Raw genomic sequence first — 16,700 nt, 5'->3', positions numbered from 1 at the left:
TTTGTCTTTACATAATGTGATGTTTGTTCCTTCCTTAAATTGTAACCTTATTTCTGTTAGTCAACTAACCAAAACTCATAATTGTGTGGCCACATTCTTTCCTACCCATTGTGTTTTCCAGGATATTCATACCAAGGAGAAGATTGGCAGTGGTAGCAAGAGTGGTGGATTGTACTATCTGGATAGTGGGGTTTCCGCTTCAGATGGTCGTGGCATTGTGAGTCTAGTTAGTGATGGTTCCTCCGAAAATCAGAAGAATATTTGGTTGTGGCATCGCCGACTTGGTCATCCGTCCTTTAGTTATCTTCGGCGTTTATTTCCCTCTTTATTTCGTGGATTGAACATTTCCAATTTTAATTGTGAAGTTTGTGTGTTGGCCAAAAGCCATCGTTCAGTGTTTCCTTCTAGTGCTACACGTATGGATGTTTCTTTTGCTTTGGTCCACTCAGATGTTTGGGGTCTGGCCCCGTGTAGTACACATAAAGGAATGAAATGGTTTGTGACATTTATTGATGATTGTACTAGAATGACTTGGGTTTATCTTCTGAAACATAAAAGTGATGTGTGTGCTGTTTTTCGCCTTTTTCATCATATGGTCCTCACCCAGTTTGCCTGTTCTATTAAAGTTTTGCGCTCTGATAATGGCGGTGAGTTCATTAATACAGAGTTGACTCAGTATTTTGCTTCTGCGGGGATCCTTCATCAGACTTCTTGCGCTCATTCTCCACAACAGAATGTCACTCGGTCCCTTCTTCTGGGGGGTCACTTGCCATCTCTGTTCTGGGGTGATGCCTTGAGTTCTGCCGTTTATCTGATTAATCGGACCCCATCTAGTGTTCTTGACTTTCGGCGACCTTTGGATGTTCTCTCGGATTTTGTCTCTCTACCAGGTATTCTTCATTTGGAACCCCGGGTTTTTTGGTGTGTTGTTTTTGTGCATTTACATTTTCATCAGCGATCCAAGCTCGCATCTCGGGCCTTAGAGTGTGTATTTGTTGGTTATGGTCCATCCCAGAAGGGGTATCGGTGCTATCATCCCTCTACTCAGCGCTTATATGTTTCTATGGATGTCACTTTTCATGAACATCAACTTTTTTATTCTCCACGTCCACTGGATTCTGCCCTTCAGGGGGAGGTTTCTAGTGAAGTGCAGAATAGTGAAGTGCAGAATCGAGATGATATGTTGTTCTTTGATCACTTTGGTTATGGGAGTAGTAGTGAGGAAGGGTCAGAACAGACTATTGATCACCCAGTGTCTGAGTCTGCGGATGAGACTGCGGATGAGACTGAGACTGCGGATGATATTGAGGATGCGGAAATTACTGAAGATGATACTGGGGATATGGTAGGACAAGAATCCACGAATTCTGAGCTTGAGGAATCACCACTCCATGATAGTACCGCCATCTCTCCTACTTCATTGAATCAATCTTCTTCGTCCATTGAGGTAACCGACAATACTCTTGATTCACATTCTGGTTCAGATCTTATTTATAATGCTTCTAAATTTACACTTCCTCCTCGGTCTAACCGAGGACAACCACCAGCTAAATATGAGCCAGATCCAAATGCCAAAGTTAGGTACTCAATTAATAATCATGTGTCATCTGTTAGGCTTTCAAAGTCATATGAATCGTATGTTCTGCAATTATCTTCTGTTTCTATTCCTAGTAGATTGCAGGATGCTCTTATAGATTCTAGATGGACCAAAGCTATGGCTGAAGAAATGGCGGCATTACAGAAGAATTCAACCTGGGAGTTGGTTTCTCTACCTAAGGGAAAGAAGACAGTTGGGTGCAGATGGGTGTTTGCAGTCAAACACAAAGCTGATGGGTCAGTTGAAAGGTATAAAGCAAGGTTGGTAGCAAAGGGTTATACACAGTCCTATGGCATAGACTACTTGGAGACGTTTGCTCCAGTGGCCAAGTTAAACACAGTACGGGTTCTGTTGTCTTTGGCTGCTAACAAAGATTGGCCACTCCTTCAGTTTGATGTAAAGAATGCATTTTTCTATGGTGATTTGACTGAAGAAGTATACATGGATCCTCCTCCAGGTATACCAGAGTTTGATAATACGAGATTGGTATGTAAACTAAAAAAGTCTTTATATGGTCTTAAACAATCTCCGAGAGCCTGGTTTGGGAGATTCACCCGTGCAATGAAGAACTATGGTTATCAGCAGAGTAATTTTGATCATACTTTGTTCCTAAAGAAAAGGGGGAAGAAGATTACTGCTCTTATCATTTACGTTGATGATATGGTTCTGACCGGAAATGATTATGAGGAAATCTCTAATTTGTAGAGGTACTTGTCTCAAGAGTTTGAAATGAAACAGCTGGGGGACTTGAAGTTCTTTCTTGGGATAGAAGTGGCTCGGTCTAAACATGGCATATTCCTATCTCAAAGGAAATATGTTTTAGACTTGTTGTCTGAAACTGGTATGCTTAGGTGTAAGCCAGCTGTCACTCCTATGGAACAAAATCATAAACTTTTTGAGTGTTTGGGGGCCTTGCCTGCAGATAAGGGGCGATATCAGAGACTTGTTGGAAGATTGATATATTTGTCTCACACTAGACCTGACATTGCTTATGCGGTTAGTGTAGTAAGCCAGTTTATGCATGCCCCGTGCAAACCCCATATGGATACTGTGGAGCGAATTTTACAGTATTTAAAATCTGCACCTGGTAAAGGATTGTTGTTTGCTAATCATGGTCATGTAAATGTTGAAGGTTTTTCTGATGCAGACTGGGGTGGTTCAGCAGATAATAGAAGGTCTGCCTCAGGCTACTTTACCTTTGTAGGAGGAAATTTGGTAACCTGGAGAAGTAAGAAGCAATTAGTTGTATCTAGGTCGAGTGCAGAGGCTGAATACAGAGGTATGGCACTTGGAGTAGTCGAACTTTTGTGGTTGAGACATTTATTGACTGATTTAGGGTGTCCACCTACCAAACCTATGGACTTGTTTTGTGATAACAAATCTGCTATTGATATAGCACATAATCATGTTCAGCATGATAGAACAAAACACATTGAGATTGATCGACACTTCATCAAAGAGAAACTTGAAGCGAAGATTATTAACTTTCCATTTGTGAAGTCCGAAGATCAGCTTGCAGATGTGTTGACCAAGGCTGTAGCAAATAGGGTGTTTTTGGACTCACAAGACAAGTTGGGCATGTGCGATATATATGCACCAACTTGAGGGGAAGTGTTGGTGTGAGTCAACACATGTGATTATTGTGTAATTATTAGAATTAATTAGGTGATTTATTAATTCCTGTATTTTAGTTATAAGCCCATGTATATAAACCACACTTTGTGGTCTTATTCTTTTAAGCAGAAATAATATTGAAAACCCTAAACCTACACTTTCTCTATACAACAATGAGATGCACAATGTGTTGTTGTGACTAACAAGAAAGGCATAGACCATTAAGTTCATCAATATATACTAATGTTAATGGAGGATATACATATATGTCATATGTGTGTGAAGATAGCTAGACAGAGACACTGTCACTACCGCCAAGCCAATCAAACAAGGGAAGGGTCACTGAATTAATTGATGCCGGCCAGGTTAATTTGTCGATCAACTTATAATAAGAGCTGAGTACAGATCAGATTTTAGTATGCCAAAAAACTCCAACACTAAGCAAAGCATATATTGGTCCATGCTTGGAATTTGGAAAGTTCTTCAAATTATTTGATGTGAAATCAGATGCACTGACGTCATATAGAATTATTTTGTGTATATTATTATTGATTATAACGATCTGATTTTTCAATAGAGTCATAATTGAAGTGTGTAATATGCAGGAACCCCATTATGGACTCTCACAGTACACGCACTATGATAATTAGAGATCATATAAAGGTGATAATTAATTAAATGAATCTCTGTCCAGACAAAGAAGTCAAAGGCTCAATAGAAAATTCATATGTTTTGGACCTTATAATTTATATGTATCATGTAGAAAATTATAGTACACTAGCTTACAGAAATGTTTTACGGACTATTTTCTTTATGACGCAATTAAATAGTTGTCCATTATTTAATTTGCACTCATCTTGTTTAATTTTAACTGAGGTTATTTAAGCGAGTAGTGGAACACCTCCTACATAATTAAGGGTATTTGAACTTCATACCTCTCTAAAATTGTAGAGAAAAGTACTGTAAAAGCTAGTTGGTGAGTTGATGGAATCTTGAATAACATTCTTCTAATAACATCTCTTTATAATCTACATGATTATTACCCTCCATGTCATGTTTTTGGAGATATTCGTTACCTAGCAGAGTTATTATGAGGTATTTCTATTTCCTATATCTCTCGTCATGTTAATGGGGTGGCTAATTAATTAGCCCGTTTTGCTAATGTTTGATTCCACTCCAGCCCGATTATTTTAAAACATGGGCTTGACTTCATAATACACTGGGATAGTCAGTAGCATGGATCACGGTTGTTAACCCAACCTGATCTAATAGGCCCAACTCTTTTTTGTTTTCGGTACAAAAATTGTCCAAATATATAAGACAGGGGCTATTCCGACCACTTTAAAATACTGAGTTGACCACCCTAAGATTTTTTCCCTCATTCTTTCCTATTTTACCCTTGCATTAAAGAAAAAAAACACATCCCCATTAACAACCCACCCACCCATCCCCACCACACCTCACCCGTCCCCACCACATCTCACCTCACCACACCACCGCCACCACTACCCCTCCCCATAATTGGTTCAAACCAATCTAACCAGCAACAAGAACACAACAAGAAGATCAAAAACCATACCTGGGTCGACCCAATTTGCTGCCAGAATCTGCCGAATTCTGCGACGAAAGTCGCGAAGCTTCACGATGTCGATTAGCCGAGCACGGTGGTCAGATGAGCAAGGGAAGACCAGGGTTGGACTCGCCGTGACTTAGGGAACAAAGCCCAAGTGGTTTGGCGTCTCAACTCCGCCGAAAAAGGAAGATCACTGGCGAAGGGTCGATCGGGTCTTCGCCTGGGTTCGGATTTTCTGGGCTTTCCTGATTTGAAGGCTACCATGGGGGGAGAGAGGAGAGGCAAACGAGTTGACCGATGGTGGTCTCGCCGCCACTGGTCGTTGAACAGCGACATATTGAAGAGAGAGAGAGAGAGTGACTGGTCAGGTGGGTGGGAGGTGATGGGGTTTTGTGGTTTTTTTTTTTTTTTGTAAATTTTATTTACATTAAGGGTATATTAGGAATATTTACAAAATAAATGAGGAGGGTAGTCAATTCAGCATATATATTTGAGTGGTCTGAATAGTCCACACCCAATATATAAACAATATTTTCAATCATAATCTTTCTTATGGGCCTATACCCTTAACCCAATCATAATCTGAATAGAAATATACGATAGCATCAAACCAATTCTTGTTGACCTATTCGTATTATCTCTCAATTTCTCTAAGCATCAAACCATAATGTCCCATTTGTTCCATTTTTCTTTTAGTTAACATGGGGGCCCAAGGCCCAGACAACAGAGAACCAGCTACCTCACTATCAATATCATCAAGACAAACAAATAATTGTAAGTGAGTTTTTTGTTCTTTAAGGTTTTTATTTAAGTTTTTGGTTCTATATATATGGCTCTTTGCCAATGTCTTTTTTGTTGGAGGGTTTTGTGGCCGTCCATAATGGATTGACACTCAAAAACAATTGTTAATGATGATGGATATGACCTGCTCTATACCAACAGATGCATGAACCATGAAGCATACATATATATAATTAATTAATTTCAATTTTCATAGGCGAACTTCCCAAAGATAATGTCTTACTCGAATTGGGTTTGGATTGGTGTATAAATACCAAAACTTAGGAACATACATTGTCAGCACCTAATAATAATCTTCTTCTTTCAGTTTCCACAATATCAATTTACATATATGTTTGCATTGCATTGCATTTTGAAAGTATGAATGTTGATTATGGTCATCGCCAGCAGTCCAAATGGTCCGGTGGTCTTTGTAACTGTGGAGGAGATGTCACTACATGTAAGCTATTTGCATCCTCTCTGTTCCTGCCACATAAACATTTAGTAAGATGACCATGTTCTTTTGGCTATATATATATATATATATATATACAGGCTCCTTCTGTTGAGGTATACCTCAACTTATTTATGTTGAGGTATACCCTGTTGGGGCCCACACGAGCCGTTTTGTGTCGATTCGAACCGTTCAATTTTTACATCTCCATAGATAGATCATCCTTGCAAAAAATTAGCCAAATCGGAAATCATTTATCTATCTAACTTTGATCAAAAAAATGGACGAACCAAGTATTTTCGATGAAACCGTCCATTTGTTTTATCAAAGTTAGATAGGCAAATGATTTCCGATTTGGCTAATTTTTTGCAAGGATGATCTATTAATGAAGATGATCCTTGCGAACGGTTCGGATCGATACAAAATGACTCATGTGGGCCCCAACAAGGTCATACCTCAACATAAATAAGTTGAGGTATACCTCAACAGAAGGAGCCTGTATATATATATATATATATATATAGGCTCTTTCTATTGAGGTTTAACTTAACTTATTTATGTACATATATATGGCATATTATGTTATCAAATTGATAATTTGAACCACACGTTCACACATGAATGCACTTGGTCAATAAGAGAAGAACATTTCATGAAAGGAGTAAAAGTTCTGTTCATAATACATTGCAAAGCCATAATTGATGAAATTGATCCGTAATTTTGGTGTAGGTTGTATAACATGCTTTGTTCCATGTCTCACCTTCGGCCAAATTGCAGAAACTGTGGACGAAGGACAATCTTGTAAGTGTGACAAGATCACCAAAAATTTCCTTAATCAATATTGACTAATTTCATTTGTATTATAGCACACTAGCTCCCTCAGAACCTAATAGAGGTAAATTTTCATTATATAATGGTTCTCTCACAATAATTGATTAGGATGCGACGGTTTATTATAAAGGGGTGTTGTACATATACCCCCAATGTATACAAGAATTTCTGCATAAGTGTGCCTACTTTATAATTAAGCTATTAGCTGTTCTGTTAATAATTGGAGTTTGTATTTTTGGTTTGGTTTTGCTTATAGCATGTGTTTCTCAAAGCATAGTGTACGGGTTGTTGATGACGATTCAGTGCCATTGGTTCTACTCATGCATGTACAGAGAGAAGTTACGCCGAAAATTTGGTTTACCAGAGGATCCTTGTTGTGATTGTTGTGTTCATTTCTGCTGTGAACCATGTGCCCTCTGCCAAGAACATGCTGAGCTCAAAGCTCAAGGCTTCGACCCCGCCAAAGGTTCTAAACTAGTCCATATATGCAACACCATCATCATCATCATCATCAATCATTGATGATGATTGATCACCATCGTCCATCATCATCATCATTTGGTACTATTGTACTAACCATAACTCTTATGTTGTATTTGTGTGCATGATATTAGGTTGGATTGGGCCACCAACTGCTGCTCCACCTATGCCTCCTTCCATGTTCAAATGATCTGCAATACTTGGCGCAATGTTTTATGTTTAATTACTCAATTTATATCTTTTAAGATAATAATCAGGAATGGCTGAATGGTGTGACTTATATTTCAAGATTGAACAATGTTCAGAAAGTGTGTGTACTTAAGAAAGTATGTTCCATGTATGAAAGGAAAATAGCCTTGTTCTGGTTTTTTGTTTTTTTTTTCTTTTTCTTTATGCTATTTTTATCACCTCAGCAGTGATCAGCAGTTTCTTTAACTTTATTCGAATAATCATTAGGTTACAACTGATTAATATTCAACTAACCAATCAAAAGCAAAGACCTTATTTTTGCTGCAAAAGGACAAATCAAAAGCATATACTTCATTTCCCTGACAGAACACCTCAAAGCAGCCTTGGCTTCTTCACCAGGCTTCCCTTCTTTTGCTCAATCTATTGAACCTAAAAAAATTCATTCATCATAATGGAAATCGAAGCAAATGATCACTGTAAAAATTAATATATACTTAATTGCATTTTAACTATTGACAGAGAACACAAGTATATACAAACCTTCAACTTAAACCAATCATCTGACATGCTTTTTCTAAGCATCTGTTAGCTTCCAACATATCTCTATATGTCCTCATCTAAGAAGAATAAAAAGAGGATTTAATAAGAGAAGTACATATCTGCAAATAACACCTTGGGGCATATACAATGATTTTGTGACATGCATTATTGCATTATGACATACATAACAATCTCATATTTTAAGTATCTTTCCTAATGTCAACATCTCTTTTCGCTGTCAAGCTAGCTTGCAACAACTTGCAAATATTTTAGTTGTCCATTATCTGTCAGAAAAGTGGACCTAAGCATCCTACACTGGTATACCTATATAAACACATTTACACAAAATTAAAGAAAAACAAAAAGAAAAATATATAAAAAAGAAAAAAGAAAAAAGGGAAGGCCTACGCTTTTACCTAGCTCATTTCCATGATAACAATCAAATATCCAACAACATCAACACACTACCCAATTTGTATTGTGTTGTTAAAGTAAAGGAAATCTCTTTGCTGCAGCACACACGCATATTTGATAATTGCATTAACACAAACAAAAAAGAGAGTCTAAATGGTCATAAAAAGAACACTATCCACCAAACAATAGCAGCACACCAAGCAATATTCATTACAAAGTAATTGAATTACGGCAAAACACCACAAAAAAGTAATAAATTTCCAGTTCTCAAATCCTAGTAAGTATGTGACAATTGCTCAGCTGATTTCATATATGTCACATGCAGGTCTTCCACTTGTAAGTCTTCTCTGAGTCAAACACACAAAGTGTACGTGCACTCATCAGGTACTTGGAGCAACTTGATGACATCTTTTGCTCCTCTTGCAGTGACAAGGAAAAGTCCGTTTAACATGCTCCCTTCTCCATACCTTGTCAATTTTACCAGCAGCTGCAGAGTAGGACAAAGCCAGCAATTTGACCGTAATTGAAACCCAAAAGTACTGCAACGTGAATTTTAAGCATTTTACAAAAAAATGAAATATTCATATGCATAATGCATTGATATGTATGTATTACTGTTTTCACAATGCTATGAAACAAATAATGTTCTTCTGACTCTCCCTAAGATTCTTCCTATTAATTCCCCATGGTCCGTTCGTATTTGAAATCAATGATCTCTACAGATCAACTCCTTGATAGAATTTTTTTTCCTCTGTATATTGAAATCAGTGATCTCTAATTCTCTACTCTCTGAGATATAGGTTATGTTTGTTTGTTTGGTTTTTGTGTTTCATTTAAGTTATAATTAGTTGGATAGTTTACGAGTTTTAAAGTTTTATCTAAACATTAAGAAGAAGTGATGCAAGATGAAGAACATAACAAACATTAAGAAGAAGTGCGTACCCATGCACGGAAGAAGTGCCTACTCATCTACCGGTTCCCCAATTACAAGGGAAGGCACATGTTGGATTTTATAGAAATCCTCTCCTCCTTCCTCAAGCTTACAACAGAAAGTACGAGGCATCCATTTAATGGTTAATTCCCTGAGGGTACTTACATATCTCAGCCCTTCTGGTAATGTCCTCAATCCTCTGCAACTCTGAATTAGCAATCGGCATAGATTAGGGATGGCTCCTTCCTCCACCCTCCACTCTATTATTTCATCCATCCATAAAAGGGAAAGAAATTGAAGAAGACGAAAGCCTCCTTTGGAGAAAACCAGTATCTTTGTATTCTCCTCGAAAGTTTCTTGTACAAGGGAAAGAGTTGTTAGATTTGGCAGTTTCTCTAGGATTCCCATGTGGTAGTCCTTGAGACGACAACCCCACAATTTTAACTTGGTGAGGTTTGGATAGTGCTGGAACTCTTTCGGTAATTCTACAATTGGCCCATGCACCCTCAGCTTGTATATATGAGGACAGCTTGATACTATTTGCATAACCTCCCCACAACTATTCATTCCAACATAGTTTTCCACAAACAGAGACCGAATACGGTTAAGCGTGCTGCTTGTCGCTTTCAAGATTTCCTCCAGATTTCGTAAGGGGCTTGATAATGTTATGTCCAGTTTTCTGAGATTGGTTAATTCAGCAACATCATTCAAATCACTGTACCCAATTAAAACGGTACTTAACGTCCGTAAATTGTGAAGAGTAGACAGTTGCAGTTTACCCCTTACTCTGTAATTCCCGGGTAAATATAAATGTCTTAACTGTTTCAACTTCTTTATCACATTTGGGATGACCATCTCCCAATTTGGAACCCGAAAATCAAGAGTTTGCAAACATATCAAATTACCAAGGAATGATGGAAAGGATTTTATCTTGCTGCCTTGAAGACTTAAAAACCTTAAATGGACCATATCCCCAATTTCAATGGGCAACTCTACTTCTATTTTAAACATATCTTCAAGCTTCAAAACTCTAAGGAATTTGAAATACCTGAACTGGGATGCTATTAATTTATTACTTTCAGCTGGCATCCTGCCAAAGTATAATAAAGACCTAAGGTGGCCATCTTTTCCATATCTTGATGGAACCAATTTATCAGCACTCTCATCCAAGTACACGGCAAGTCTTCGAACTTTGCCCATTGGTGCTGCCTCGGTAACCATAGAAGAAGAAAAAGGATGCATTGCCTCGTTTCCTTGCGAAAAATTGACAATTTGGAGAAAGTTTTCTTCTTGCGCCTTTAACAAACACAAGTCTCGCATAAGATCATGAATTCGACACGTTTTAATCTTCCTAATCGAGCCTCGTTCTCCAACTTGAATCATACACCTTTCCACCAACTCACTCAAGCAATTGTATGCTATATCCTCCATTGTATCCCTTAGGCCTTGCCTTTGTTGTGTCGAAGAGATAAGACCTTCTGCCATCCATAATTGAGTCAATCTTTTGACTGGAATCTCAGAATCCTCTGAATAATGACCTAAATATTGAAAGCACGGTTTTAAGTGATACGGTAAATCATCATAACTCAATGCTAACACCCATGATGCACCTGCATATTCTTGGTTTTGGTCCATGCCCCTCCTTATGTTTACAATAACATTTGCATGCACTATGTCCCACTCACTAATTGTGTTCTTTCTTGCTAAAAGTCCTGCGAGCACATTAATGGCTAGTGGCAAACCTTTACAATGTCGAAGCATGGTCTTTCCCATTTCTTTCTTTTTTTTGTAAATTTTGGAGTCTGACAAATAATGAAAAAAGAAAATCGATCAATTAAACTTCTCATTAGCAATCTTACAATATAAAATAAAAAGAAAAACATTTTATCATCAATGTCCATTGTTCAAACGAATTTAAATCTCCAATTACGAAATGAAGAAAGTTTAAAATGGCGTGGCTTCTTATATACTAATATTTGAAAACAATAAAATCCCAAGAGTGAAAAGCAATTTGCCATGCATGCTAGATTTAATCTCACCCATTTAGAATTAATATACTAATTAATGTAAAGGTATAGTCTAGAAGTTGTGTTATAATTTATGTAAGAAATTAGAGGACTAATGAAAAATATACTAATCTAAGGATAAAAAAACTTGTGTTATAATTTGTATAAAAAACAAAACCTGTGAATATACATCTTCCATAAATAATAAATTATATATAGAAGTAGAGCGAAATTGAATGCAATGATTTCTATTAGCTTCAATTTCTAAATAAGAATAGTAAGGGTAAAAGGTTGAGTGAGAAAATACCTATAGCATCATTTTTTAGTATTGCTATCTTCTCAAACAGATTCCAAGCTTCATACTCATTTAGTGGTGGAGGCTGGTAATGGAAACCATTTTGGTCCGCATGCAAAGCTACTGGTTCTTTGCGTGTTGTAAGTAATATTTTGCTCTTGGTTTCTTGGTCTGCAAAAGCAGCTTTTAGAATGTCCCACGTTTCGATGCTCCAAATGTCATCAAGAACCACCAAACATCTCCTTTCTATTTGGAATTGATAAATTCTCTTGGCTATTTCATCATTCTCTAGTTTTGCAATTTCTTCTCTTTGCTCGTTGGTTGCAGAAATAAGTTTAATTAAAATTTCCTTCCAAACATCTCTTAGTTGATATTGTTGAGAAATACATATCCAAGCAAAACAATCAAAATAGTGTCTCACTTCTTTGTGATGATACACTTGTTTTGCAAGAGTGGTCTTCCCCAAACCACCCATCCCCCATATAGAAACAACTCGGGCGCAATTTTCATCTTTCACCAAATGCATAATCACTTCATTTGCGTGGTCTTCTAACCCAACAACATGATGTTCAATAACATGAGAATAAGTTCGCCTTAGTTGATATTGCCTCTCGTGCGATTGGGAGGATGTGGCACCTCCACTTTCCCCAATCTCCCTTATGTTATAAGTTTGCAAAGTCGACCTCAAATTAGACAGTTTGGTTGTAATGTTCCCAATTTCAGACTCAATCTTGTGTTGATGCACTCCTTCTTTAAAGATGCAACCATATCTTTTCAGAACATTCTTTATACCTCCATTCCTCATGGAATCCACTTTTACGACATAAGTTGCAATGACATCCTCCAAATCATAAGCAGCATCTCTAATTTGGGCAACACAAAGGCGTACTCTTGCATCGTTTTGCTGCTTTGCATCTGCATCTTTGAGGAAGGCCTGCATGAATAGTAGCTCGGTCCGAGCACGCTCAACTTGGCCTCTGACTCCAAACAAGGATGTGGCTTGCTGAATGAGCAAGTCTCCGACCCTTTCCACCACAAATGAAACAACAGCCTGAGCCATATTACTTCTCTTCTCCAAAAGGAAAACAATTAAAGCAGATCTAATTTTCGATCAGATTGATGAGATGAGAGCTTCTTAGTGTTTGGTTTCAGAGAAAATCTTTAAGTGGAGAGAAAACAAGAGAGAGAGAGAGAGAGAGAGAGAGAGAGAGAGCAAAACTAAAGCTTGATTACAAATGGAGCATTATCTCTTCCATCTATAAATGTATGAAGTAAAGTCAACCAATTCATTCCCATAAATCATACAGTGGTTCGTTAATGACCACTTTCCTCAATTATATTTGTTGAACAACGTACTTGTATGACAGCTACTCCCCTCAAATAATTACATACAGATAAGAAGATTTTATAATTTGCAACAACCTTTTTCAATCTTGGCATATCTTATTTTCAGTGCCGGTCCTGAAGGGAGGCATTGAGGGCGACCACCTAGGGTTCATTTTCAAGGAGAGCCCACAAATTTTTTTATATTATATATATATATATATGTTAATATATATATATATTTAAAAAGAAATTTCTACTGCAAAAAAATATGAAATAAAAAAGCAAAGTTATAAGTCTATTTGCCTCACAGAGGCCCAAATGGTCAAATCCAATGTCAGTAGAAAGAACTACACGGAGGCTCAATGTTAATAATCAATTAATTCAATTAATATGATTCAAATTTCAAAAAAAAAAAAAATCTAGAAACTTTAAACTTATATATGGTCCTTCATCTTTCTCTTTTCTTAAAGAAATAAGAAGCTTTACAGCGATACAATCTTTACGCCTTCCGCCTTAGCGATAATGCTCTTGCTTCATTAAATTATAGATTTGAATAGTTGAAAATATATGAAGGTATTTTTGGGTTCTTGTTTAATTTAAAGAAGTTAATTGAATTAGATGATAATGAATTAAAAACTTGTTATGTTAACTAAATTGGATAGTTGGATTTTATTGAAGTTAATGGAAAGAGTGTGATGTTGCTGCTATTTTTCTTTTGTCAATTTATCATAGCTAATTTGAAATTATTATTGATAATTTTGTTTCTAGAAATGTTAGAAGAAGATCTTTTGTTAATGAAAGTATTATAATACACTGATTCTAAATTATCAATTGTCAATTGTTTTACAAAAGTTTTTTTTTTCTACAACTAAAATTAAGGGCTTAATTTAGATTTTCGCCCTTAAATCTTCCAAAAGTTAGGACCGGCCATGCTTATTTTTTAGAATTTATAATTTAATTTGACAAGATTCCATTTGTCCTCTAAAATGGTTGATTATTCCTATGACTGTTAGCTCACCACGGTACATGTGACACCGAAGTTAAGTTAACCATAAGGACCAAAAATCAAAGTCTTCGATCATGAATATATTAAAGCCTCCAATATTTGAGTAGTCTATTAATCTGTCAGAAAAGTGGATGTAAGCAGGGGCGAATTCAGGATTTCTAAGTAGACTGGGCTAAACTTAGCTTATCAAATATTTTTGTCATAAAATAAAAGTTACACATAATTAGAGAAGATGTAATGAGTCTTACACATCAAAATGCATATCTAAACATAAAAAACCACACAACAAAAGATAGCAGAACAACAATTAAATATGCAATGCAAATACTATATAAAGACTATCTAAGCTAGGGCCTACGTTTCTTCACCGAGTAAAAATCATTAATTATCGATACTATTAGAAAATTCTCGTTCAATATGAATGATCATATAATCAACAAGAAATTTATCCTCTCTCTTGTTTCGAAGTCAATTTTTAATAAACTTCATAGATGTAACAATGGAATCAAATATTTTGAATTTTTCTATTTTGACCCTTTTGCCTTTAGGGGATTGGGGGAATTGGGAAGGGAGAAAGAAACAAATTTTTTATGAAACTTTATTCTTTGTTTAATGTTCAGTAGAAAAAAAAATAAATTAATATTTTATTTTTTGGTTAATCTTTACACATCCCACGTGACTAGAAGTCTACAAGAGTCCAAGACTACAATGATGGTTAATGCACAGCAAACATAAAAAATAGGTATTGGACTTTTTTTTTTTTTTGTCTGAAAATAAGTACTAGGCTTAAAAAACAAAAAAAATTACCTGGGCTGCAGCCCAGGCAGCCTATAACGTAGATTCGCCCATGGATGTAAGCATCCTATACACCATTGTCCATATAGACACATTCACACAAAATTAAAGAAAAAGAAAGAAAAAAAAAAAGGAGGTCTCTGCTTTTAGCTAATCTCCACGATGACAATGAAATATCCAACAACATCCACACACTCAATTTGTACAGTGTTGTCCTAAGTATTCAATCATACAAAAGAGAAAAGGAAATATCCACCAAACAATTGCAGCACACGAAGCAAAATTCATTATTACAAAGTAAATTCAATTACTTCAAACGACACAAAATTCATTATTACAAAGTAAATGTCCAATTATCAAATCCTAGTAAGTATCTGACAATTTTGCTCAGTTGATTCCATGTCACATGCACCTCTTGCATACTCAATTTTATGCGCAGCTGCAGAGTAGGACAAAGCCAGCAATTTGACCATAATTGTAATCCAAAAGTGCAACATGAATTTAAGCATTTTACAAAAAAAAATAAAAATAAAAATAAAATATTCATATGCATTGATTTGTACATGGTACTTCTGACTCAGCCTAACACTCTTCCTAATCACCATGGTCCGTTTGTATTTGAAATTAATGATCTCTACAGATCAAACTCCTTCATGGAAATTTTTTTTTTTTTCTGAAATTTAAATCAGTGATCTCTGATTCTCTAATACTTTAATTCATTAATTCAACTGCTTTACCAAAGTAAAAAGTTATTTGATTAATACTAAATTAAATCCTGGCCAAAAAAAAAAAAATACTAAATTGAAGAAGCTGGTTGGTCTTGCACTTGAGTAGAGGCATGAAAATGAAGTTAAAACAAGGAAGCAAAACTGAGAACCAACAAGTGCTGAATCAAAAAAGATAAAAAATAAATAAAATAAAAAGAAAATTGCTAATGTAGTGAAGCAAGATGAAGAACACAACAAACATTAAGAAGAAGTGCGTACCCATAAACAGAAGAAGGCACATGTTGGATTTTATAGAAATCATTTCCTCCTTCCTCAAGCTTACTACAAAATGTACTAGGCATCCCTGTAATGGTTAATTCACTGAGGGTAGTCACATATCTCAGCCCTTCGGGTAATGTCCTTAATCCTCTGCAGCGCACAATTTGCAATCGGCAAAGATTAGGGATGGCTCCTTCCTCCACCCTCCACTCTATTATTTCTTCCATCCGAAACTGGGAAAGAAATTGAAGAAGTGGAAAGCCTCCTTTGGAGAAAACCAGTATCTTTGTAATCTCCTCAAAAATTTGTGTTCAAAGGTAGAGAGTTGTTAGGTTTGGTAGTTTCTCTAGTATTCCCATGTGGTAGTCCTTGAGACGACAACCACACAATTTTAACTCAATGCTAACACCCATGATGCACCTGCATATTCTTGGTTCTGGTCCGTGCCCCTCCTTATGTTTACAATAACATCTGCATGCACTATGTACCACTCACTAATTGTGTTCTATCTTGCTAGCTAGAAGTCCTGCAAGCACATTAATGGCTAGTTTCCCATTTCTTTCTTTTTTTTGTAAATTTCGGAGTCTGACAAATAATAAAAAAATCAAATCAATGAAACTTCTCATTAGCAATCTTACAATATAAAATAAAAAGAAAAACATTTTATCATCAATGTCCATTGTTCAAACGAATTTGAATCTCCAATTACGAAATGAAGAAAGTTTAAAATGGCGTGGCTTCTTATATACTAATATTTGAAAACAATAAAATCCCAAGAGTGAAAAGAAATTTGCCATGCTAGATTTAATCTCACCCATTTAGAATTAATATACTAATTAATGTAAAGGTATAGTCTAGAAGTTGTGTTATAATTTATGTAAGA

The 16,700-nt window shown here is 36.1% G+C and overlaps 2 protein-coding genes across 2 annotated transcripts; one reads left to right on the top strand and one right to left on the bottom strand.

The window, feature by feature from the left end:
* The first annotated feature begins 5,945 nt into the window (after positions 1-5,945).
* LOC147293814 (cell number regulator 7-like) lies at positions 5,946-7,519 on the top strand. The gene is made up of 4 exons (XM_086234353.1): positions 5,946-6,024; positions 6,748-6,819; positions 7,106-7,315; positions 7,464-7,519. Exons 1-4 carry the CDS (start codon positions 5,946-5,948, stop codon positions 7,517-7,519), a joined length of 417 nt encoding a protein of 138 aa, XP_086090479.1.
* A 1,139-nt stretch (positions 7,520-8,658) lies between these two features.
* LOC147293813 (putative disease resistance protein At1g50180) lies at positions 8,659-12,829 on the bottom strand. Its single transcript, XM_086231997.1, has 3 exons — positions 11,717-12,829; positions 9,415-11,205; positions 8,659-8,959 (listed from the first exon to the last, which is right to left on the bottom strand). Exons 1-2 carry the CDS (start codon positions 12,762-12,764, stop codon positions 9,434-9,436), a joined length of 2,820 nt encoding a protein of 939 aa, XP_086088123.1. The 5' UTR covers positions 12,765-12,829; the 3' UTR covers positions 8,659-8,959; positions 9,415-9,433.
* Between the last annotated feature and the right edge of the window lie 3,871 nt (positions 12,830-16,700).

Source organism: Dryas octopetala, chromosome 2 (genome assembly GCF_963921425.1).
Source record: "Dryas octopetala chromosome 2, drDryOcto1.1, whole genome shotgun sequence".
NCBI lineage: Eukaryota > Viridiplantae > Streptophyta > Magnoliopsida > Rosales > Rosaceae > Dryas > Dryas octopetala.
Note: the sequence above shows the minus strand (reverse complement) of the source record. Positions and strands in the feature narration are given on the sequence as shown.

Coding starts and splice junctions, on each gene's coding strand:
- LOC147293814 (XM_086234353.1), top strand. CDS start 5,946: ATGAATGTTGATTATGGTCATCGCCAGCAGTCCAAATGGTCCGGTGGT. Junction 6,025..6,747: donor TGGAGGAGATGTCACTACAT/GTAAGCTATTTG, acceptor ATTTTGGTGTAG/GTTGTATAACATGCTTTGTT. Junction 7,316..7,463: donor AGGCTTCGACCCCGCCAAAG/GTTCTAAACTAG, acceptor GCATGATATTAG/GTTGGATTGGGCCACCAACT.
- LOC147293813 (XM_086231997.1), bottom strand. CDS start 12,764: ATGGCTCAGGCTGTTGTTTCATTTGTGGTGGAAAGGGTCGGAGACTTG. Junction 11,206..11,716: donor ACTAAAAAATGATGCTATAG/GTATTTTCTCAC, acceptor ATTATTTGTCAG/ACTCCAAAATTTACAAAAAA.